This window comes from Corythoichthys intestinalis, chromosome 7 (assembly GCF_030265065.1).
Source record: "Corythoichthys intestinalis isolate RoL2023-P3 chromosome 7, ASM3026506v1, whole genome shotgun sequence".
Taxonomy (NCBI): Eukaryota; Metazoa; Chordata; class Actinopteri; order Syngnathiformes; family Syngnathidae; genus Corythoichthys; species Corythoichthys intestinalis.
The window spans coordinates 3,714,738-3,736,302 of record NC_080401.1 but is presented as its reverse complement, the minus strand read 5'-3'; the positions used below and the strand labels follow the sequence as shown (position 1 = coordinate 3,736,302).

At 42.0% G+C, this 21,565-nt stretch overlaps 1 protein-coding gene across 2 annotated transcripts in view; it reads right to left on the bottom strand.

Moving 5' to 3' along the window:
* ghrhrb (growth hormone releasing hormone receptor b) overlaps positions 1–21,565 on the bottom strand; it is a 111,685-nt gene that overhangs the window by 71,183 nt on the left and 18,937 nt on the right. Inside the window, exons 1-2 of one of the 2 annotated variants that reach the window (XM_057842325.1) lie at positions 17,174–17,312; positions 3,841–3,946 (exon numbers count right to left, since the gene is read on the bottom strand). In XM_057842325.1, coding sequence (XP_057698308.1) covers positions 3,841–3,946; positions 17,174–17,206 — 139 coding nt within the window. In that variant the 5' untranslated portion in view covers positions 17,207–17,312. Of the gene's footprint in view, positions 1–3,840; positions 3,947–17,173; positions 17,313–21,565 lie in introns of those variants that run through there. The other variant, XM_057842324.1, reaches the window with a different exon arrangement.

Here is a 21,565-nt window from a genome sequence, read left to right as displayed (position 1 = left end):
TTTTGTGCTTTCAACAATAGGAACAGTAGCCTGTACAAAGCTAGAATTCCGCTCAAAAAGTAGCGGGTATTTAAAGATAATAATCCAACAACAATTTGCCTTTCAGATCCCGCGTATTGGTCAGCTTTCTTTCTGAAAGCAAGAAGAAAAAACAAGTCCTGTGCTAAAGAGAAAAGCAATCCCAATGACAAAGATTTTAACATGTATTTTACAAATGAAATGCCTCAATATATTTTTTTTTTCTTATGAAGGGTTTTAAGGGTGGATTTTCTCAAATTAAAGCGCCACACAGAAATTAATACATTTAATTGTGTAAGCAGGATCTGTTTATTATTTTTATTATTTAAATACAGGTGTTTTAGCTCATTTCAATTTATTTTATTTAAATGGGCTATTATTTATTTTACTATGTGTTTGTATTTTACAAATGTGATGTAGTATTCATTTATATTGTATATTTTATGTTGTTTAACTTTAGTTCCTATGTGAATATTAGTTCCTACTTGTTTTGTTGTGGTAGGAGGGTTTTGTATTGAATATGGGGCCGTGTTGATTATTATTATAGCAGAGAAGACAACTGTAAATCAACAAAAACAAGTCAACTGTGCCCCGATCTACCACTAAAGAGATCTGATGGACTTAAAAAGTGGGTTACGGTTGCATATCAGTTTGAAAATCGACTGGATCCACCGTATTTTCACACGAGTGACTTCCGGTCTGCTAGCTAGTAGTATTGACGCAGGAGGGCCGTGTCTCGCGCCAAATAATAAACTCTGCCGTTGTTTTCGCCTGCATCGCGTTGAATCGCTTCTGGGACTCAACACGCGGCCGCACTGCGACTGGTGTGCATTCGCTGATTAACGGCCGCGTTTCACTGCGTTCTCGCGGCGGCCACGTTGTTGCGCTGTTGACGTTTCTTACTGTCCTACCGTGTTGGTCCTCATTATAGTAGGGAAGACGAAGTAAATATAATCCACACAAAGAAACTGTAACCCGATCGACTCACAGCCTCGAAAAGTAAGGGTTACATTACGTCAGAAACTCGTTCGGTACGCCCCCGTTCCGAACCGAACGCCAAGGACCGAAACGGTTCAATATGAATGCATGTACCGTTACACCCTTAGTTCTTACTCCAGTGACATCAGCACTCGCACACGTGCCTTTGGGCATGCGCAGTCGCTGCAACTAAACATTCAAAACAGCAAACAAGATGGAGCGTTGGTTTTAAGTTCAACTTCGACTTTACGACACCATGTTGTCTCCTCTATCTCTCTGTTTTTATTTTGTTTTTGGGTTTTTTTGTTGCATAAACAGTACCCTATTATACCTCACAGTATCTTATTTCTCACTTTACTTTATTAATATGTCGTGTTGTTCAGCTTTACAAACAGCAAAAAAGGCAATTGTGCTTCTTGAAGCTTTTCATTTCCTTCTCTTTTTCACAATTTGTAAAGCTGTGACACACAGGGCCGTGCAGAGAATGATGGAGGGCAGGTGCTCATAGATCAAAAGGGGCACAAGAGTTTAATACACCTAACAACAACATAACTTCCAGTTTAACCAGCTTTACAGTATAATTGGCTGTGGCTGTGACATACTTTAATTGAGAGGGGAGAAAGGTGAATAGAATTCAACACTATCATCAACACTTTCTGGCTGTGACTCAGTCAGTCTTTGCCTCTTTTCTTCTTTCAATCTCTTTATCATAACTTCCTTCCTCAACTTGTTTTTCATCAGAGAACAAACCATATCAGATGTTCAATGAACCACCATGAGCACAGTTTTTTCAAAACTATTAGTTTATTATTATTTTTATTATTTCACAACTCTAACACCTAATAATTAATAAAGTAATGAAATAAAATGGAATAGCACAATAACTTTTTAATTGTGCTCATAATTGTTGTATTTTATACCTGAATATTCTTGCAAACTGTGTTATTCTTCCCTATTGTGCTCTTCGCCCAGCTGATCATGGATCCTTTGCCTTTAACAGCCTCATCCAGCTACTTTATTTTTTATTTTTATCTTTTTAATCCCTCAACCTCCTTTCCTTACGAGGCATGTCTACAATACATAATGAAATAAATATAAATCTTAAATTTAAAAAATCTGATTCCCTGGTGGCTTTTATTTTTCAAGCTTTCTTAATTTCTTTCTCTGTCAATAAAGTTGTAAAAAGAGGGAGAAGACAGACCACTTAACAAGGGTGACTAGTGGGAAGAATACAAAAATATAAATTGTACCACAAAATACATAGAAATGGAATTACCAAAATATCACATTTAGATTGATACAAATACTGGAATCACAGAAAATGAAACAAAGAGATAGATTGCAAATATTAAATTTAGATAAAAATGAGAACCTAAAGATGTGTACCTTTCTGGATAACGTTGTGAAGAGAACGGACAAACAAATATGGTTGCCTATAGAGAGTATAGACACACGGATTGAAATAGCCATGGGACGGCAGGGGGTTTAATAAATTATTACAGCAAAAAACTATATAAGAGAAAATTACATATCATTATTTTTTAAAAATCCCCACAATAAACCAGGTGTAAGAATTTTCACTATTTGCTCAAACACAGTTTATAAGGGTAACATCGTTTGTTTCCAACCACCAGCTTGCGGGAGGACGTGGTTATGCGGCGGCTTAGCGGTACACAGACGGTTTTAAAGGTGTTTTTGATGTTCAAGTAAAGTACTCGGTGGCGTGTCTACACAGTCGGCCAGCACACACATAACCCCAACCCCCTCCTCCTCCACACGTGTCTGGTACCACACATATGTACACTTATGTTCAAAACGACAGGCATTTTAAAAATAAAACACTTCACACAAAACAATTGGCATTCTAACGTCCATGTAGTCTGCTCAATATGTAAATTTAGTAGATTAAATTAGCCTAATTTGCCTAACAAAAGTCTGCTATCTTAGATGCTACGAATGCTAACATGTTTGCAATTCTCATAGCAAATCGCTCACACGTAACTCCACAAACTGTAGCTGTAAACCTAATTACAAATGCATACACAAACATATATTAGCTGAAACAACTTACAGCCTTATGTGGGCCAAACCAGATAGATCCTTTATCCAGTCAGAGTCTGCTTCTCAGTCTTATAAGGCGGCAGTCTAGCCAGACCCAACATTGCCACCAGAGGGCAGTGTATCCTCTATCATTAAACAAAATACAAAACTTTTGGGCTTTTTGAATAGTTATTTTGGGGTACTTAAAAGGTTAATTCCGATTTACGCGGAAATTTGAGTTACGTCACCAGCGCAGGAACGGAACTCGTTCATAACCCGGGGACTCCCTGTACATTAAAATCCTTTTTTTTTCAGCTTGTTGTGTGTTCTACTGTTATGTCAGATGCACTTAATAAAGAGACTAGGTTCGGGAACAGCATTATTACTGTGCATCAGGCCCCCACCCCTACGTCGATCTGTCTTTTTTAGCCAAAAAGCTCAGAGTGGAGCCCTGTGAGAATGGTTGACTGGCGTTAATCCACCGGCCCCACAACATGACCCTTTTGGGGCATTTATGAGCATTTTTGGAACAAAATAAATTTCAGCACTTCCACCCACTACTTCTCGTCACCGCCCAGGGAGCACCATTTTCAGCTTATGCCGCACGAACTACGGTAACAGCAAAAAAGCAATTGCTGACAAAGAGTTTTGAACCCTTATAGACTCTATTATCGCTCCACGCATCATCATGTTATTTTGAAAATCCACAGTTTATGCCTTAAAACCATACCTCCTAGAAACCAAGTTGCGGCTGCACCGCCAGACCACTCTGGGTCAAAAGATTTGAGTCACACTCTTACATACCTGTTCCTGTGGAGAGCTTTTGTTCCTGTATGATGATATGTCTACATTCTTCCTGAGCCTTCATGTGCTGAACCACTAGGGCACAATCTGGGTGAATGGCCTCTGTCTAGAGACCAGGAAACAAAGTCACAAATTCGTTAGACATGAAAACATTTACAGTGATCATAATGGCACAGTGAAATACATTATCAAAATAAAACAGTATAATCATATTTTAACATGCACTTCTGGTCAAAAGTATTGGCACCCCTGCAATTCTGTCAGATAATGCTCAATTTCTCCCAGAAAATGATTGCAATTACAAATGCTTTGGTAGTCATACCTTCATTTATTTTGCTTACAATGAAAAAAACACAAAAGAGAATGAAAAAAAAAACTTAAATCATTATCATTTTACACAAAACTCCAAAAATGGGCGAGACAAAAGTATTGGCACCCTCAGCCTAATACTACTTGGTAGCACAACCTTTAGAAAAAATGACTGCGAGCAAACGCTTCCGGTATCCATCAATGAGTTTCTTACAATGCTCAGCTGGAATTTTAGACCATTGTCCTTTGGCCAGCTGCTCCAGGTCACTGAGATTTGAAGCGTGCCTTGTCCAAACTGCCCTTTTCAGATCTCTCCACAGGTGTTCTATGGGATTCAGGTCTGGACTCATTGCTGGCCACTTTAGAACTCTCCAGTGCTTTCTCTCAACCATTTCCTAGTGCTTTTTGAAGTGTGTTTTGGGTCATTGCCCTTCTGGAAGACCCATGTCCTCTGAGGGTGACAGCTTTCTCACACTGGGCCCTACATTATGCTGGAAAAGTTGTTGGTAGTCTTCAGACTTCATAATGCCATCCACACGGTCAAGCAGTCCAGTGTCAGAGGCAGCAAAGCAACCCCAAAACATCAGGGAACCTCTGTCATGTTTGGCTGTGGGGACCGTGTTCTTTTCTTCGAAGGCATCGTTTTTTCCCCCTGTAAATTCTATGTTGATGCCTTTTCCCAAAAAGCTCTACTTTTGTCTCATCTGACCAGAGAACATTCTTCCAAAACATTTTTGGCTTTTCCAGGTAAGTTTTGGCAAACTCCAGCCTAGCTTTTTTATGTCTCTGGGTCAGAAGTGGGGTCTTCCTGGTCAGTACGGGTTGAAACTGTTGTACCCTCGGACTGCTCGTTGAGGTTCTTTACACAATCCGTACAATCTTTGGTTGAAATCTCTGGTCAATTTTTCTTTTCTGTCCCCATCTAGGGAGGTTAGCCACTGGGCTATAGGCATTTGTTGATGACACTGCACATGGTAGACACAGGAACATTTAGGTCTTTTGAGATGGCCTTGAGATTGCCCATGCTTCCTCACAATTTTGCTTCTCAAGTCCTTAGAAAGTCTTTTTTCCCCCTCCATACGCAATGTGGTACACACAGGACAGAGGTTGAGTCAACTTTAATCCATTTTAACTGGCTGCAAGTGTGATTTAGTTATTGCTACCACCTCTTATGTGCCACAGGTAAGTAACAGGTGCTGTTAATTACACAAATTAGAGAAGCATCAAAGGATTTCTCAAATGATGCTAATACTTTTGTCTGGCCCGTTTTTGGAGTTTTGTGTAAAATGATCATGATTTAATTTTTTTCCCATTCTCTTTTGTGTTTTTTATTGCGAGCAGAATAAATGAAGACATTACCAAAGCATTTGTAATTGCAATCATTTTCTGGGAAAAATTTAGCATTTTCTGACAGAATTGCAGGGGTGCCAATACTTTTGGCCAGCAGTGTATCTTTCCTCTTCAATGAAAAGTGCTCATATTCATATAAGCGCTGTATATTCAGATTTATTTATTATTTGATATCCTTTAAAATAAACATGCAAAACAATTGCAAAATTTGTAGATAAGTGGTTTTCTCTTAGAGGGGGACAAAATATTGAAATGATGATTTATTGTGATACTTTGCATCCCAAAAGGTTATCGATATGGTCATGCAAAGAATCGAGATATCGTTTTAAAAAGGTGTCAATGTAAAAAAATAAATAAATAAAGGAACCAACAAGTTGCTACCAAAATCTTCTACCATAATAATGTCTCACTTAACTCTATGGCTGCCATTGACGGCGTTCGACGCCCAATCCATTAAGACCGAGAAGGCGACTGAACCAGAGCATTTACAATCACCTTTCCGATTTTCGGGGCATTTAAAGGTCACTTTATGTTCATTTTAGGGCATTTACAGGTCATTTCCGGCGGAGTATGAGTCACTGCCAATTCATTCATTTCCTCTTCTGTACCCCAAAATCAAGAGTAAGTGACTGTAAAATCAACAAGTAATGACCTGAAATGGCACAAATTTACATCATTGCTTGGCACTGGCTGCCACTGACGGCCAAAGAAGTGGGAGGGGCTGATTATCTGCTACCCTCCCAGTTCAAATGGATTGGGCGTCTACTCGTGTTAAATTTACAGCAGAAGGATGAAAATTATGGAGGATTAGGAGTGCAAAAAGTAAATAAATAAATACACAAATAAAGAATAAAAGTCATTAAAATGCTTCTGTTTCAATATTTATTTATTTCAATATTGATTTATGCATTTATTTCAATGTATATTTATTTCAATTTTATTTACATTTTTCACTTTATTTATTTCAATTTTTATTTATTTATTTCAATTTCCATTCCATTCTATAATGCTCCTTCCCAACATGGCAACGATTACTGAGGTTTTGCATCAGCTTTCTCGGGATTTAATAACGGACATGTTAGACTTAGCAGAACACGTTAACTAAGGAAATTTGGACCCTGAACACGTGGCTCACAAAACACAGCGGTTTATCGCAAGAGAGAGCTCATGGAATGAGCACTAGCTTGACTCAAGAGCCATGTCGCTTGACTCACTCAACTCAAACCCCACCAAGTTCACGCCCGCCCACCGAGTTTGATGTGTCAATGACAGATAAAATTATTTCATATGGCCACACGGGGAACAAGAGTGCAAGAATAAAATAAATAAAAAGCGAAATAAATAAATATTGAAATAAATAAATCAAAATTGATATAAATATTGGAATAAATAAATAAATGTTGAAATAAATAAATAAAAATGGAAATATAAATTGAAATAAATAAATTAAAATGAAATAATTAAATTAAAAAAAAAAAAAAAAAAACCTCCGTGAGTCATCACCTTATCGTGGTGGAGGGGTTTGCGTGTCTCAATGATCCTAGGAGCTATGTTGTCTGGGGCTTTAAGCCCCTGGTAGGGTCACCCATGGCAAACAGGCCCTAGGTGAGGGGCCAGACAAAGTATGGCTCAAAAAGACCCCTTATGATGATTAATATAAATGGACTCGAGTTTCCCTTGCCCAGACTCGGATTACCGGGGCCCCCCCTGGAGCCAGGCCTGGAGGTGGGGCTAGAAGGCAAGCGTCTGGTGGCCGGGCCTGTCCTCATGGGGCCCGGCCGGGCACAGCCCAAAAAGGCAACATGGGTTCCCCTTCCAAAGGGCTCACCACCTGTGGGAGGGGCCAAAGGAGTCGGGTGCGCAGAGAGTTGGGCGGCAGCCAAAGGCGGGGGCCTTGGTGGTCCGACCCCCAGCTGCAGAAGCTAACTCTTGAGACATGGAATGTCACCTCTCTGGCAGGGAAGGAGCCCGAGCTGGTGTGTGAGGCAGAGAAGTTCCGACTAGATATAGTCGGACTCTCCTCCACACACAGCTTGGGTTCTGGTATCAATCCTCTCGAGAGGGGATGGACTCTCTTCCACTCTGGAGTTGCCCACGGTGAGAGACGTAGAGCAGGTGTGGGCATACTTATTGCCCCCCGGCTTGGCCCCTGTACGTTTGGGTTTACCCCGGTACACGAGAGGGTAGCCTCCCTCCGCCTTCTGGTGGGGGGACGGGTTCTGACTGTTGTTTGAGCTTATGCACCAAACAGCAGCTCAGAGTGGCCGCCCTTTTTGGAGTCCTTGGAGGGTGTGCTGGAGAGCGCCCCCTCTGGGGACTCCCTCGTTCTCCTGGGGGACTTCAACGCTCACGTGGGCAATGACAGTGAGACCTGGAGGGGCCTGATTGGGAGGAACGCCCCCCCCCCCCCCCCCGATCAGAACCCGAGTGGTGTTCTGTTATTGGACTTCTGTGCTCGTCACGGCTTGTCCATAACGAACACCATGTTCAAACATAGGGGTGTCCATATGTGCACTTGGCACCAGGACATCCTAGGCCGCAGTTCGATGATCGACTTTGTAATCGTGTCATTGGACTTGCGGCCGCATGTTTTGGACATGCGGGTGAAGAGAGGGGCAGAGCTGTCAACTGATCACTACCTGGTGGTGTGTTGGCTCCGATGGCGGGGGAAGATGCTGGCCAGACCTGGCAGGCCCAAAAGTATTGTGAGGGTCTGCTGGGAACGTCTGGCAGAATCCCGTCAGAGAGAGTTTCAACACCCACCTCCGGCAGAACTTGTCCAACATTGAGTCCGAGTGGGCCATGTTCCGCACCTCAATTGTTGAGGCGGCCGATCGGAGCTGTGGCCGTAAGGTAGTTGGTGCCTGTCGTGGAGGCAATCACCAGCGGTAAGGGATGCCATCAAGCTGAAGAAGGAGGTCTACCGGGCCTTTTTGGCTCGTGGGAATCCGGAGGCAGCTGACAGGTACCGGCTGGCGAAGCGGACTGTGGCTTCGGCGGTCGCCGAGGCAAAAACTCGGACATGGGAGGAGTTCGGCGAGGCCATGGAAAACGACTTCCAGATGGCTTCAAGAAAATTCTGGTCCACCTTCCGGCGTCTGACGAGAGGAAAGCAGTGCACCATTAACACTGTGTATAGTGAAGATAGTGTACTGCTGACCTCGACTTGGGACGTCTTGAGTCGGTGGGGAGAATACTTCGAAGCCCTCCTCAATTCCACCGACACACCTTCCTTTGAGGAAGTGGAGTCTGGGGACTCCGAGGTGGGCTCTTCGATCTCTCGGGTTGAAGTCACTGAGGCGGTTGGAAAGCTCCTCGGTGGCAAGGCCCCGGGGGTAGATGAGATCCGCCCGGAGTTCCTAAAGGCTCTGGATGTTGTAGGGCTGTCGTGGCTGACACGCCTCTACAACATCGTGTGGACATCGGGGACAGTGCCTCTGGATTGGCAGACCGGGGTGGTGGTTCACCTTTTTAAGAAGTTCCAGTTATAGAGGGATCACACTCCTCAGCCTCCCCGGTAAAGTCTATTTAGGGGTGCTGGAGAGGAGGGTCCGTCGGGACGTCGAATCTCAGATTCAGGAGGAGCAGTGTGGTTTTCGTCCCGGCCGTGGAACAGTGGACCAGCTCTACACCCTTGGCAGGGTCCTCGAGGGTGCATGGGAGTTCGCCCAACCAGTCTACATGTGTTTTGTGGCTCTGGAGAAGGCGTTCGACCGTGTGCCTCGGGGAGTCCTGTGGGGAGGTGCTCCGGGAGTACGGGGTACCGAGCCCCTTGGTACGGGCTGTTCGGTCCTTGTACGACCGGTGTCAGAGTTTGGTCCGCATTGCCGGCAGTAAGTCGAATTCGTTCCCAGTGAGGGTTGGACTCCGCCAAGGCTGCCCTTTGTCACCGATTCTGTTCATAACTTTTATGGACAGAATTTCTAGGCGCAGCCGAAGCGTTGAGGGGGTCCGGTTTGGTGACCTCAGCATTGAATCTCTGCTTTTTGCAGATGATGTGTTGCTGTTGGCTTCATCAAGCCGTGACCTCCAACTCTCACTTGAACGGTTCGCGGCCGAGTGTGAAGCGGTTGGGATGAAGATCAGCACCTCCAAATCCGAGACCATGGTCCTCAGTCGGAGAAGGTTGGAGTGCCCTCTCCGGGTCGGGGATGAGATCCTGCCCCAAGTGGAGGAGTGCAAGTATCTTGGGGTCTTGTTCACGAGTGAGGGTAGGAGGGAGCGAGAGATCGACAGGCGGATCGGCAGTAATGCAGTAATGCAGACGCTGCACCGGTCCGTAGTGGTGAAGAAGGAGCTGAGCCGAAAGGCAAAGCTCTTTATTTACCAGTCGATCTACGTTCCTACGCTCACCTATGGTCACGACCTGTGGGTCGTGACCGAAAGAACAAGATCCCGGATACAAGCGGCCGAGATGAGTTTCCTTCGGAGGGTGTCCGGGCTCTCCCTTAGAGATAGAGTGAGAAGCTCGGTCATCCGGGAGGGACTCGGCGTTGAGCCGCTACTCCTCCGCGTTGAGAGGAGCCAGCTGAGGTGGCTCGGGCATCTGGTTCAGATGCCTCCTGGACGCCTCTCCGGAGAGGTGTTCCGGGCATGTCCCACCGGCGGGAGGCCCCGGGGACGACCCAGGACACGCTGGAGAGACTATGTCTCTCGGCTGGCCTGGGAACGCCTTGGGATCCCGCCAGAGGAGCTGGTTGAAGTGGCTGGGGAGAGGGAAGTCTGGGCTTCCCTGTTAAAGCTGCTGCCCCCGTGACCCGACCTCGGAGCAAGCGGAAGATAAAGGATGGATGGATAATTAAATAAAAATTAAAATAAATAAATATAAATTGGAATAAATAAAAAGTGAAAAATATACATAAAAAGTAAAAAATGGAAATAAAAAATGAAATAAATTGAAATAAATAAATATAAATTGAAATAAATAAATAATAATGATAATAATAAATAATGTTGGGAAGAAGCATTATCTTGACCTCAGAGCCATGTAGCTTGATTCGCTCAACTCAAACCCCGCCTAGTTCACGCCCGCCCTCCGAGTTTGATGAGCCAGTGACAGATAAAATTATTTCATGCGGCCACACATAGGACAAGAGTGCAAGAATTTTTATGTTTATGAGTTATTTTGTAGAATGATTTCCTGACCAATGTATCGATCATCGTTGTTAAGCCATACTGTGAGATCATCGTTATCGTGAGCTTTTTATCACAAATCGTATCGTGTTGTGAGGCACCAAGAGATTCCAACTCCTATTCTCTACGGACATCTAGGATAAAGCATGTCAGATATAAAATGCACTCTGATGTGCAAACTGCTGCAAGCCTGTTTACATGCAGAGGGTTGGGTGTTTAGCTTTACCCAAAAATTATGAGCGGTCAACTGTGGGCCGGTGAAGCCCTTTGAGACATTGTTGTGATAAAGGGCTACGTAAATAAATGGGACTTGACTTCATATTTCAAACATGTTTCTTCTGGACCTCACTTAACATAAACAGGCTACTTATTTTCATCTTACAAAAAATAAAATAAATAAAGAGAGGTCAATGGTTTGATCCCAGGCTTTGGCTTTTATGTTAGTTTACATGTTGCACCAGTGCCTGCGTGGGTATTCTTGCTTTCTGCCCAACATATAACAATATTGGCGATATGAGATCCTTATGATTATTCTGTCCTCAATGTGTGTGTGACTACACAAATTAACAGATAGCAAACAAAACGGGCTCCAAAGAGAAGTTAAGTAAAGTTGAATTGGCTTTACTGTTGTCTTCTTTCTCATGACAAGAGCACTGATATTTTTTATAGACAAAAAAAAAAAAGCATTCGTATAAGTGGCTTAGAGGGACATTAGGGACATAACACCACCAACTTTTCAGGATGCTCAAATTGTCCCCTCCAACTTTTAAGCAACCTTATTTGCAATCTATAATACTTCAGTTATACAGGTAATTTAGATTGTTTTCCCAAATGATGTAGGGAAAGAATTGACTCTTCCATTTTAAAATGAATTATTTTCATTGTGTTCAGACTTACATTTATCCCTTTTCACTTGCCTAATGTGCCGGTCCGTTTTTTACCCTCACATTGGTTGATGAATTGCCCCCCCCCCACCCCCACCTCCCGCACTCACGCACACTCACAAAGCCCCGACAGATTCATGTAGACAAAATGCCGCCTCCTCCGCCTCCATCCAAGAGGAGGGATATTAGTGGGTTTTTTCGGCCACTGTATGTAATGTAAAAAGACGTCAATGTTGTGGGGGTGAGGGAAACACTACTAATTTTGCTGCTAAAAGTCCAACCTGCATCAGATTTAGCATAACTATGTGAACTTGCTAACCTGCAAAACTACTGCGGTCAGTCAAGCTGGCCGTCCCTCATTTGGATCATTGTTTGCATTATGTGCATTACGGTAATGCAACGCAGTGTTCAGAGAGCAAGTCCCTTTATTAAAAAAAAAAAAAAAAATAGAAAATGGGAGCTACCCAAGAATGGGTCCACTTCAGACGGAAACTGACATGAACATGAACTGACATGGGGGAAAAAATCTGTGAAATGAAATCACACATCAGAATATCATGAGTACTTTGCTTCAAGTCTTGGGGTAGTCTAGGAGGCCCTAGATGTAGATTGGTCCTTGGATATCTCAGCTTTTTTCATGATTTTTTCCCCAATCACTTTTACAGTATATTACAATACTTTAGTTTGAGTCTAGGGGTGGTCCAGTGTCCCACAGAAGTGGACCCATTCTTGGAAAGCTCCCCGTTTTTTTTTTTTTTTTTAATATAAAAGGATTTGGACTTCAAAATTTTTCTTTTGTAGTTTTTGAAAACAAAGGTTTGAATCAAATGTTGTATCACCTGAACCAATACACATGACAGTTAATATATGTATATATACATTATTTTATCATTTAGCCTATAAAGGGAATAGTATATTTTCTCGTATTTACTGTTTGACTGGTTGCATTACTCCAGTACTTCTCAAATAGTGGGGCGCGCCCCCCTGGGGGGGCGCAGAGCAATGCCAGGGGGGGCGCATGTGACCTCGGGGAACATGTTTTATGTGTTTTTTTTTTTTTTGCCGTACTGGAATAAAGTGTACTTGCACATCCACTCAGTAGGTGGCAGTGGCGCTCTCATTTTCAGAGTGCGCGCAGTATTTTTGAACTAAGGAAGAGCACTCAGCACACACAGACAACAGATATGAAGAGCAGTGTGCCACCGCCGTTTTCGAAAGCCGTTTTCCGACCGGGCTCACTCACGCAGCGACCCACTGTCTTGTCCGGTGTAGGTCTAGAGGGGAAGAGGATAGTGAACCTACACCGGTTCTCACGTCGCCGCCCGAGAAGTGCCATTTTCAGCTTGAGATCGTCACGACGACTGCCCTCACCTACGGTTCTACCTCGGCCGCCGTGAATGCGCTTTTTTCGTGCCGTTTGCCTCTTAGCTTTGACTTTTAATACAGTGGGTGATGATGAAAGACTACTGTTTACTGTGTCTAAAAATAATTATAGCAGACAGCAAGAAGCCAAATCAATTAAGACGCCACTTAAAGACATTAGACCCCAATCTCATTGTTAAGCCGCTTGATTTTTTTCAGTGAAAACGTGCCGAATATTGTCAACAATCGTCCTGCTTTGTCAGTGTTATATCAGTAAGCCAGTGAGCATTGTTAGCATGCTAACTGAAAAATAACTCCACATCATTGCAAAGGAGGTAAATACTGTGAGCAGCAAAAATAAAAACTGTCCTGTCCAAGGACACTTTTTTCCCCCCTTTTATTCAGATTTGTTTTTTCGGTCAAATTTTTTGGCACATTGTCCTCATGAGTGAATGTTTCTAATCAATTTTAATTTGGTATTATTTACTGATTTTATTACATTTTATTTTTCTGTATCAAATGGTCAAAAATGTACCTTGAGTGTATTTTTTAGTTTGGATGTAAATTTTTTTTTTTTAATTCTGGCAAATTGATGCACATCAAGTCCTCTCTGTTACAAACAAAACAATGTTTATAATAAAGTTATACTTTATTATAAGTTGATCTATGTTACTTTTTTTCTTTATTAGAAAAAAAGGACACAATGTTAGGCAGATGCGTATTTATAATAGTAATTTTATAGACAAATGATACTATTTACAGTGGCGGCAGAGAGTTTGGGGGGGCGCGAAACATTTACGTCTTCCTTGGGGGGGCGTGACAGAAAATAATTGAGAAGCACTGCATTACTCTAATGTACCCAATATAAAATAAATAGCATTTATATCATAGTTTACGGAAAACAAACAGAATATACAGGGTGTTCCAAAATGTTTGACCCCACTTCGTAGGCCAATAATTTTGACAATTTTCGTTGGAATAACCTCAAATTTTCACAGCTTGTGTAGAAACGTTTCAAGTTTTTGCGCGTAACGTTTGGCATTTCTATCTTTTCAGGTTAAGAAATGCCGTTCACTTCAAAAGAAAAGGCATTTTGCGTGTTAGAGTATGCTTGGACTCAGTCACCGAAGACAGTGCAGCGTGCCTTCTTCACAAATTTTGCAAAGAAGGCACCAACTAAACAACAAAACAGAGAATTGCAGCTGCACTGGAAACTGTTACCGAAGACATGCTACCGAGTCACAGGTGGCGCTCATATTCAATATTTATGAAAATCTGTCATAGAACCAACAAATATTTGTACTTTTCTTTGTATATTTAACCAATAAAACATGACCTTCAACAGAAAGTGTATTTAGTTTCATCAAGATCCATCAAGTAGTTTCCGAAATATGGGCATTTAGAATGGGGTCAACCATTTTGGAACACCCTGTATTTGCATAAGAGATACATGACGCCTTCTGACTACGGAAGCCCAACGCGTGCGTCATACAGTTGACCAAGCAAGACTGACGCTGACTACCAGGTAATAGGCAAGACATCTACAAGCCCACGTCTGCAACACCAAATCTCGCAATCTGCTCTTCAACGCCGGTCCAGAACAAATGGCGGGATAGCCTGTATTACCACAACACCCAATAACAGAAACAACTCTAAGTTTGATAGACGTTAAGGCGGGCCGAACGTCCCACCTCAGTTGCCTCATTAACCATGACCCAGCAACAAACAGTCATGCACGAACTTGACCGCCCAAAACTGAAACAGAAGAATTATCCTAAACAACACCCAGGCACAACCATCATCCCGCCCACTGTTAACCTAACCCGCCACTGTTTCTCGGGGACATTACGATGTGCTCGTTGTTTTGCTGACCCTGGATCCAGAATTGCCTTTCTGTCGGTGACCTATTTGCTGTTTGCCTTGCCGTTTGATCGCTGTTGACATGAATAAATTGTTAACTTGTGTTGCAAAGCCTTTTTACCGCTTTCAAAATAGAGTCAGTAGAAGGGGTTAAGAATAAGGTGAACGCTCAGAGTTTGGCCATTTAGCCGGGTTGTCTGAATTTTGCCGGCCCGGGTTGTTGGTGCGGGTCCAGCGGTTCGGCTGGCGTGATTCCGGCAATCTGGCTAGAAGGTCAGATTCCTTCACCTATCAATTAATTAGGTTCATATTTGTGAGAAATGTAGCCCTGACCTCCGTTTAATAATCTGTTAGGTTTTATTAATGTCCTGTCCCCAGCAAAAATTGTACATGCAGGTTATGCTGTTATATCGTCCCTACCAATGTTGAGAGAAAACCTAAGCCTTTGTCGGGTTCTCAGATCTATGGAGGAGAGCTTGAAAATGGGGATGGATAGGATCATAAGATTGGTTTCGGTCAACTGCTATCTTTCATTACCTCCAAACACAATATATTTGCCAATCAGCTACTAAATCTCCAGCCTGTGGGCATAGTAAATGGCTGCAATCTAGTCTGGCAATGATTAAATTTTAGCGTGAACTATTCGATTCAAAATGCCATTATTTCTTATTATTTCGACCACCTCAACATCACTGTCCAATTCTATAAATGTTCATTTTAAAACACCAATAAAATACAAACAATGTACATCCAGTCTTTGACCTTACAGTGTTTTTTTGTATTCCTTAATACTCCATTCGAATTGAAATCTTTTTGGTGTGTGTGTGTGGGGGGTTGGGGGGTTGTATACGGGTGTGTGTGGGTGTATGAGGGGTGGTGGTGGTTGCGCTGGTGGGGGGGACATTCTGCAGTTGCCTCAATAAGTAAGGCCAGACGCTTTGAATGGATAGAACAACTGACACGGGCAGGCTTAAGACATTAATTTCCTAAATAGGATTAACCCTTAAGTGGGAATCCAAGATGAACTATTTCAAAGATTTCCTTTTCACACTCTGATCTTAGGCATTAAAGGGGAACTTTGAAGTAAGGTTGGCCAACCATGTTTTTGAATAATATCAAAGGCTAAACAATTATAAGCATATTTTCATTATTTTTTTTAACGCAACCCTTCCAGATTCTTTGTTTAACCCATAGCAACGCCCTTGACAACGAAAATGCTTTTCTTCGGCAATCTTCGGAAATTACGTCACACCTAGACGTGCGAGGGAAGTCCACCATAGAACAATATTGTTTGTTGCATTGCTTCTCGGTAAGATGCCACAGCGGTGTGTGGCGATGTTTTGTTCTCACTCAAACGAAAAGTTGTATGAGTGGCCAAAGGATAGCAGGGCACGTAAATGGACATCTTTCGTTCGCACGAAGCGAATGAATTTCACGCCATCATCGAGTAGTGTTCTCTGCTGCAAACAGTTCGAAGATGCCTGCTTCCTTAACCGGTCTGCTTATGATCAAGGATTTGCCAAAAAGTAAGTGTGATTTTTGGATAGATGACTGATGACTTTGTCAAAGCAGAACTGCCAACTGTTGTGGAATGAACAGTATAAGCTAGCGACGTTAGCCGAGGCTATCCCCGATCATAGTTGTTGTTGCGTTCGCTAAGTTAAGCGTGTTTAAATTGTGCGTCATCTACGATCTTGTCCGAAACGGTTAATCCACTGTCAATCGGGAAAGGGGTGTGGATGTGCACATAAGCGAGTCGGCGTCGCGGTAATTCACGGTCAAGTTGCAGATAGCCTTCTAGTTTGTGTTTCGCCGCTTCGCGAGAGCCGCTGACAGGTGACAAGTGCTGCTTTTAATGTCTGGCAGCGAATCAGCGAGCGCGCAGGCCACGCAGTGAATCATGGGAAATGTAGTCTCGGGACAACACTGAATTGGTGCTTTGTAATCTGTTCGCTTGTGTGAAAAAAACTACATTTCCTCAGCCCATTAGACATTCTTATTGTTGCCACAAAAAAGTGGAGAAAGTCATCGGCGACTGTGATATAGTGGATATTATTTAGTTGTAATACGGGAGTTCACCAGTAGAGTGTACGCATGTCATTTAGATGTGTTATTGTTTGTGCCTTACTCCTTCACGAAGAGAGAAACGTTGTTGTTCAGAGTCACTTGGCAAGACGTTGAGTAAAGTTGTAAAAGCCAATAAAGGTGTCGTGTGGGTCACTCGGTCAAGATATAACAACGATTCATCTCCTTCTTTCCCCCCAACGTTTTTGTATTATTATTTTATATGCACGAGAGCTGCCGGATCTGCCAAAATGAACATGAAGTCTGATTATTATTTTTTTTAACAATGTCATCAGATAGACAAAAACATAACATTATGTGCAAATGCCTGCATTTTCACATTATAAAAATAATAACAGCCTATATCTTACCAATGTTGTAATCTCGATGGGTCTTGTATCCATTCCATGTCAGGTAGTCTAGGTACATTAGATTAGCGTCTGGCTAATACATGTTAGATCCAACATAAAATTCCAAGCTCCTCTTCTTCCTCCAACTATTCAAAAAGTTGGATCTCCTCCCTTGCGCTCGGTCTATCGCTAATAATCTCCTCCCTTGCGCTCGGTCTATCGCTTATATCGCTGTTTGAATCATTGTTTGAAGGGCTTTGTTTGGCGGCCGTATGTATGGAGCTGCCAACGCTGTTCCCGGTGTGACGCATCACTTCCGGGTTCGTCCCCTTTCAGGCTCGAACTTCGGAAACGCGATTATTTTGACAAATATACAACATATAAATTATTTTTTCATGCTTTATTTGGTGGACAATGTTTAATTACTTTACTTGTGACCCTATTTGGCATGTGAAGAAATTAGTTCACGCTACAGCTTTTAATGTCCAACCGTGGAGCAGGCGCGGACTGGCATACCGGAATACCAGGAATTTCCCCGGTGGGCTAGTGTCGGGAGAAATAAGTAGGGTCGTAAAACAGGCCAGCGGAAGTTCATGTTCCCGTGGTCAAATGAGCGGACCCTAAATTTTGTGCACCGCATAATCCAAGCATTACGGTAAATTACTTCCGACAAGTCAGTTGACTCTCGTGTGCTCGCGATGTTCCCAACTCATGAAACACTCTTAGCATTCTAAAATATATAACATAAAATAAGTCGCCTTATCTTAAAACCGCTCCATCTATATGTGAGTTACGTGCGTAGTCACGTCAGTACAATCTTATGTGTTTCCCCCGATCAACGAGTCGTTTTAGTAGATGGTAGGTAACAGTTCTCTTTTGTGGTACTATAAATCCACAATTTTGAATACATTCTGGCCAAGGTTGGTGAATATTAATATTATAGTACATATATACATTAGTATTAGACCTCTCTGACTACCCCCATACTTACCCCACTATTTAGAAAAATGAATTAAAAGTCATAAATGTGTATTTTGATCTGGTTACAGTTCTCATTTTCTTGTGGTACTGTAAATCCAAAATTCATGATAATTCTGGACAAGGGTGGTGAATATTAGTAATGGACCTCTCGAGATACTCACATACCCAAAACTATGCATTTTTACTTTAGCAAAATTTAGAAAATTTAAAAGCCCTCCATCCTTCACTGGTCCTCAGCGCACATCTAAGGGTGTAATCTCTTCTTCTTTCAGCTTCACAGGTGCTGGGTGGAGTTTGTTGTGGTCCTGCCCTGTGCTGTCCCTGGCGCCGGGGTTTTCTACTAATGAAAAAAACTATAACTATAAAACTATAAATTAAGACTGTTCAGACCGACCGGACACTTAGACTTCCATTCTCAGTGTCAAACAGCTGACAGGACAGGTTTAACAAAAAAAAAAAAAAGTCCTCCATGCATACTTCGATCAGGTTAGAGTTCTCATTTTTGTGGTACTTTAAATCCACAGTTTTAAATAAGTTTGGCCTAGGTTGGGGAATATTAGTAGTAGACCTCTCTGACTACTCACACACTCAAAACTATGCATTTTTACTGTAATAACATTAAGAAATTTTAAATTCAAAGTCCTACATGTGTTCTTTAACTAGGTTACAGTTCTGTAATGTTTTACTAATTACCGTAAGGGCTCAGGGTTATTGTTTACTATATGATTATTGTCCAAAACAAATGCTGTGTTTTTTTTCACCAAGCTTCACGTACAGGTACTTGTGTTGCTGGCTGTGTAACATATTTATGTCACACTGCTGTTGCCATAGTTGTGCACTCCCTGTGGGTGTGGTATTACACTAATAAGAACCCTCTATGATGTGTTGTGTGCACATATGATGAGAAGCACACTGAATAAAGAAGTGTTGTTCCATTCCAAGTCTCAGCTTTACATGTACTTAGATTAAGGAGGTAAAAAACAGGCTGGATGGCTTCCAACACCATCCATGAAGTGGGCCGGTCTTTCAATAACTCCCAGGCCACTCCCCTGCCCAAGTAAGAATAGCGTTACTTCAAAATAATATTTCTCAAGTAAAAGTAAGACATGGAAAAAGTTGACTCAAGTACAAGTAAAAAAATATTAATTGAAAAGAATACTCAAGTAACGACTAACTGCCAACAATGTGTGATTTTTTTTTTCAACAATAATACATTTTTTCCCCAGCACAATGTCACCTATATGAACTGGCATTATACTGCACAATAATGTATTACATGCCCATACTTAGGGCCAAAGGAATACACAATAATTATAAAATTCCGACTCGAATATTTTACATAAATGAAACATCATCTGCCCAAAGAGCATGAGTGCCCTCTAGCGGAGAAAACATAATTTCCACCATAAAATGAAAACGATCACATCTATGGTTTTCCATGGTCTATACACTACTGCCAAAAGTATTGGCACCCCTCCAATTCTGTCAGATAATGCTCGATTTCTCCCAGAAAATGATTGCAATTACAAATGCTTTGGTAGAAATATCTTCATTTATTTTGATTGCAATGAAAAAACACAAAAGAAAATGTAAAAAAAAAATTAAATCATTATCATTTTACACAAAACTCCAAAAATGGGGCGTACAAAAGTATTGGCACCCTTTGAAAAATCATGTGATGCTTTTCTAATTTGTGTACTTAACAGGATCTATTACTTACCTGTGGCACATAACAGGTGGTGGCAATAACTAAATCCCACTTGCAGCCAGTTAAAATGGATTAAAGTTGACTCCATCTCTCTCCTGTGTCCTTGTGTGTACTACATTGAGCATGGAGAAAAGTGAGAAGACCAAAGAACTGTCTGAGGACTTGAGAAGCAAAATTGTGAGGAAGCATGGACAATCTCAAGGCTACAAGTCCATCTCTAAAGACCTGAATGTTTCTGTGTCTACCGTGCGCTGGGTCATCAATAAGTGTAAAGCCCATGGCACTGTGGCTAACCTCCCTAGATGTGGACAAAAAAAAAAAAATGATGAGAGTTTTCAACGAAAGATTGTACGGATGGTGGATAAAGAACCTCGACTAAAATCCAAACAAGTTCAAGCTGTCCTGCATTTTGAGGGTACAACAGTCTAAACCCGTACTGACCAGAAAGACCCCACTTCTGACCCAGAGACATAAAAAAGCCAGGCTGGAGTTTGCCAAAACTTACCTGAAAAAGCCAAAAACGTTTTGGAAGAATGCTCTCTGGTCAGATGAGACAAAAGTAGAGCTTTTTGGGAAAATGCATTGACAGAGTTTACAGGGAGAAAAAACGTGGCCTTCAAAGAAAAGAACACGGTCCCCACAGTCAAACATGGTGGAGGTTCCCTGATGTTTTGGGGTTGCTTTGCTACCTCTGGCACTGGACTGCTTGACAGTGTGCATGGCATTATGAAGTCTGAAGATTACCGACAAATTTTGCTGCATAAGAGTTTGAGAAAGCTGGGTCTCCCTCAGAGGTCATAGATCTTCCAGCAGGACAATGAACCAAAACGCACTTCAAAAAGCACTAGAAAATGGTTTGAGAAAGCACTGGAGACTTCTAAAGTGACCAGCAATGAGTCCAGACATGAATCCTATAGAACACCTGTGGAGAGATCTGAAAATGGCAGTTTGGAGAAGGCACCCTTCAAATCTCAAGAGACCTGGAGCAGTTGGCCAAAGAAAAATGGTCTAAAATTCCAGCAGAGCATTGTAAGAAACTCATTGATGGATACCAGAAGTGGTTGTTTGCAGTTATTTTGTCTAAAGGTTGTGCTACCAAGTATTAGGCTGAGGGTGCCAATTCTTTTGTCTGACACATTGTGGGAGTTTTGTGTAAAATGGTCATTATTTAATTTTTTTTTCATTCTCTTTTTTTCATTGCAGGCAAAATAAATGAAGATATTACTAACAAAGCACTTGTAATTGCAAACATTTTCTGGGAGAAATTGAGCATTATCAGACGAAATTGCAGGGGTGCCCATACTTTTGGAAACAGTGTAGGTGCCAAATAAAAATTGGGAGGGAGGTTGAAATCCACATTTTTGAACAATGTGCAATCCTCTATGTGGAATCAGACTTAAGCTTGTAGGCTTGTGTGCGGTCATGTTGCTATTGTTATGTCTGATTATATAATGGAGTTGTGATTATTGTTGCGACGTTTCATTGGTGACACTGGTAGAACCACTTTGCTGGCAAAATTAAAGTCAAATCTAATATGTACAATAAAGAGGAAAAATGTAACGACTTTAGTGCAGCCCAAAGTAGTGGCGTAAGAGTAGTGTTTCTTCACAAATCTACCCAAGTAAAAGTAAAAAGTATGGATTGGTAAAACTACTCTGATGTACATTTATCCTCCAAAAGTTACTCAAGTAAACGTAACGGAGTAAATATAATGCATTACTACT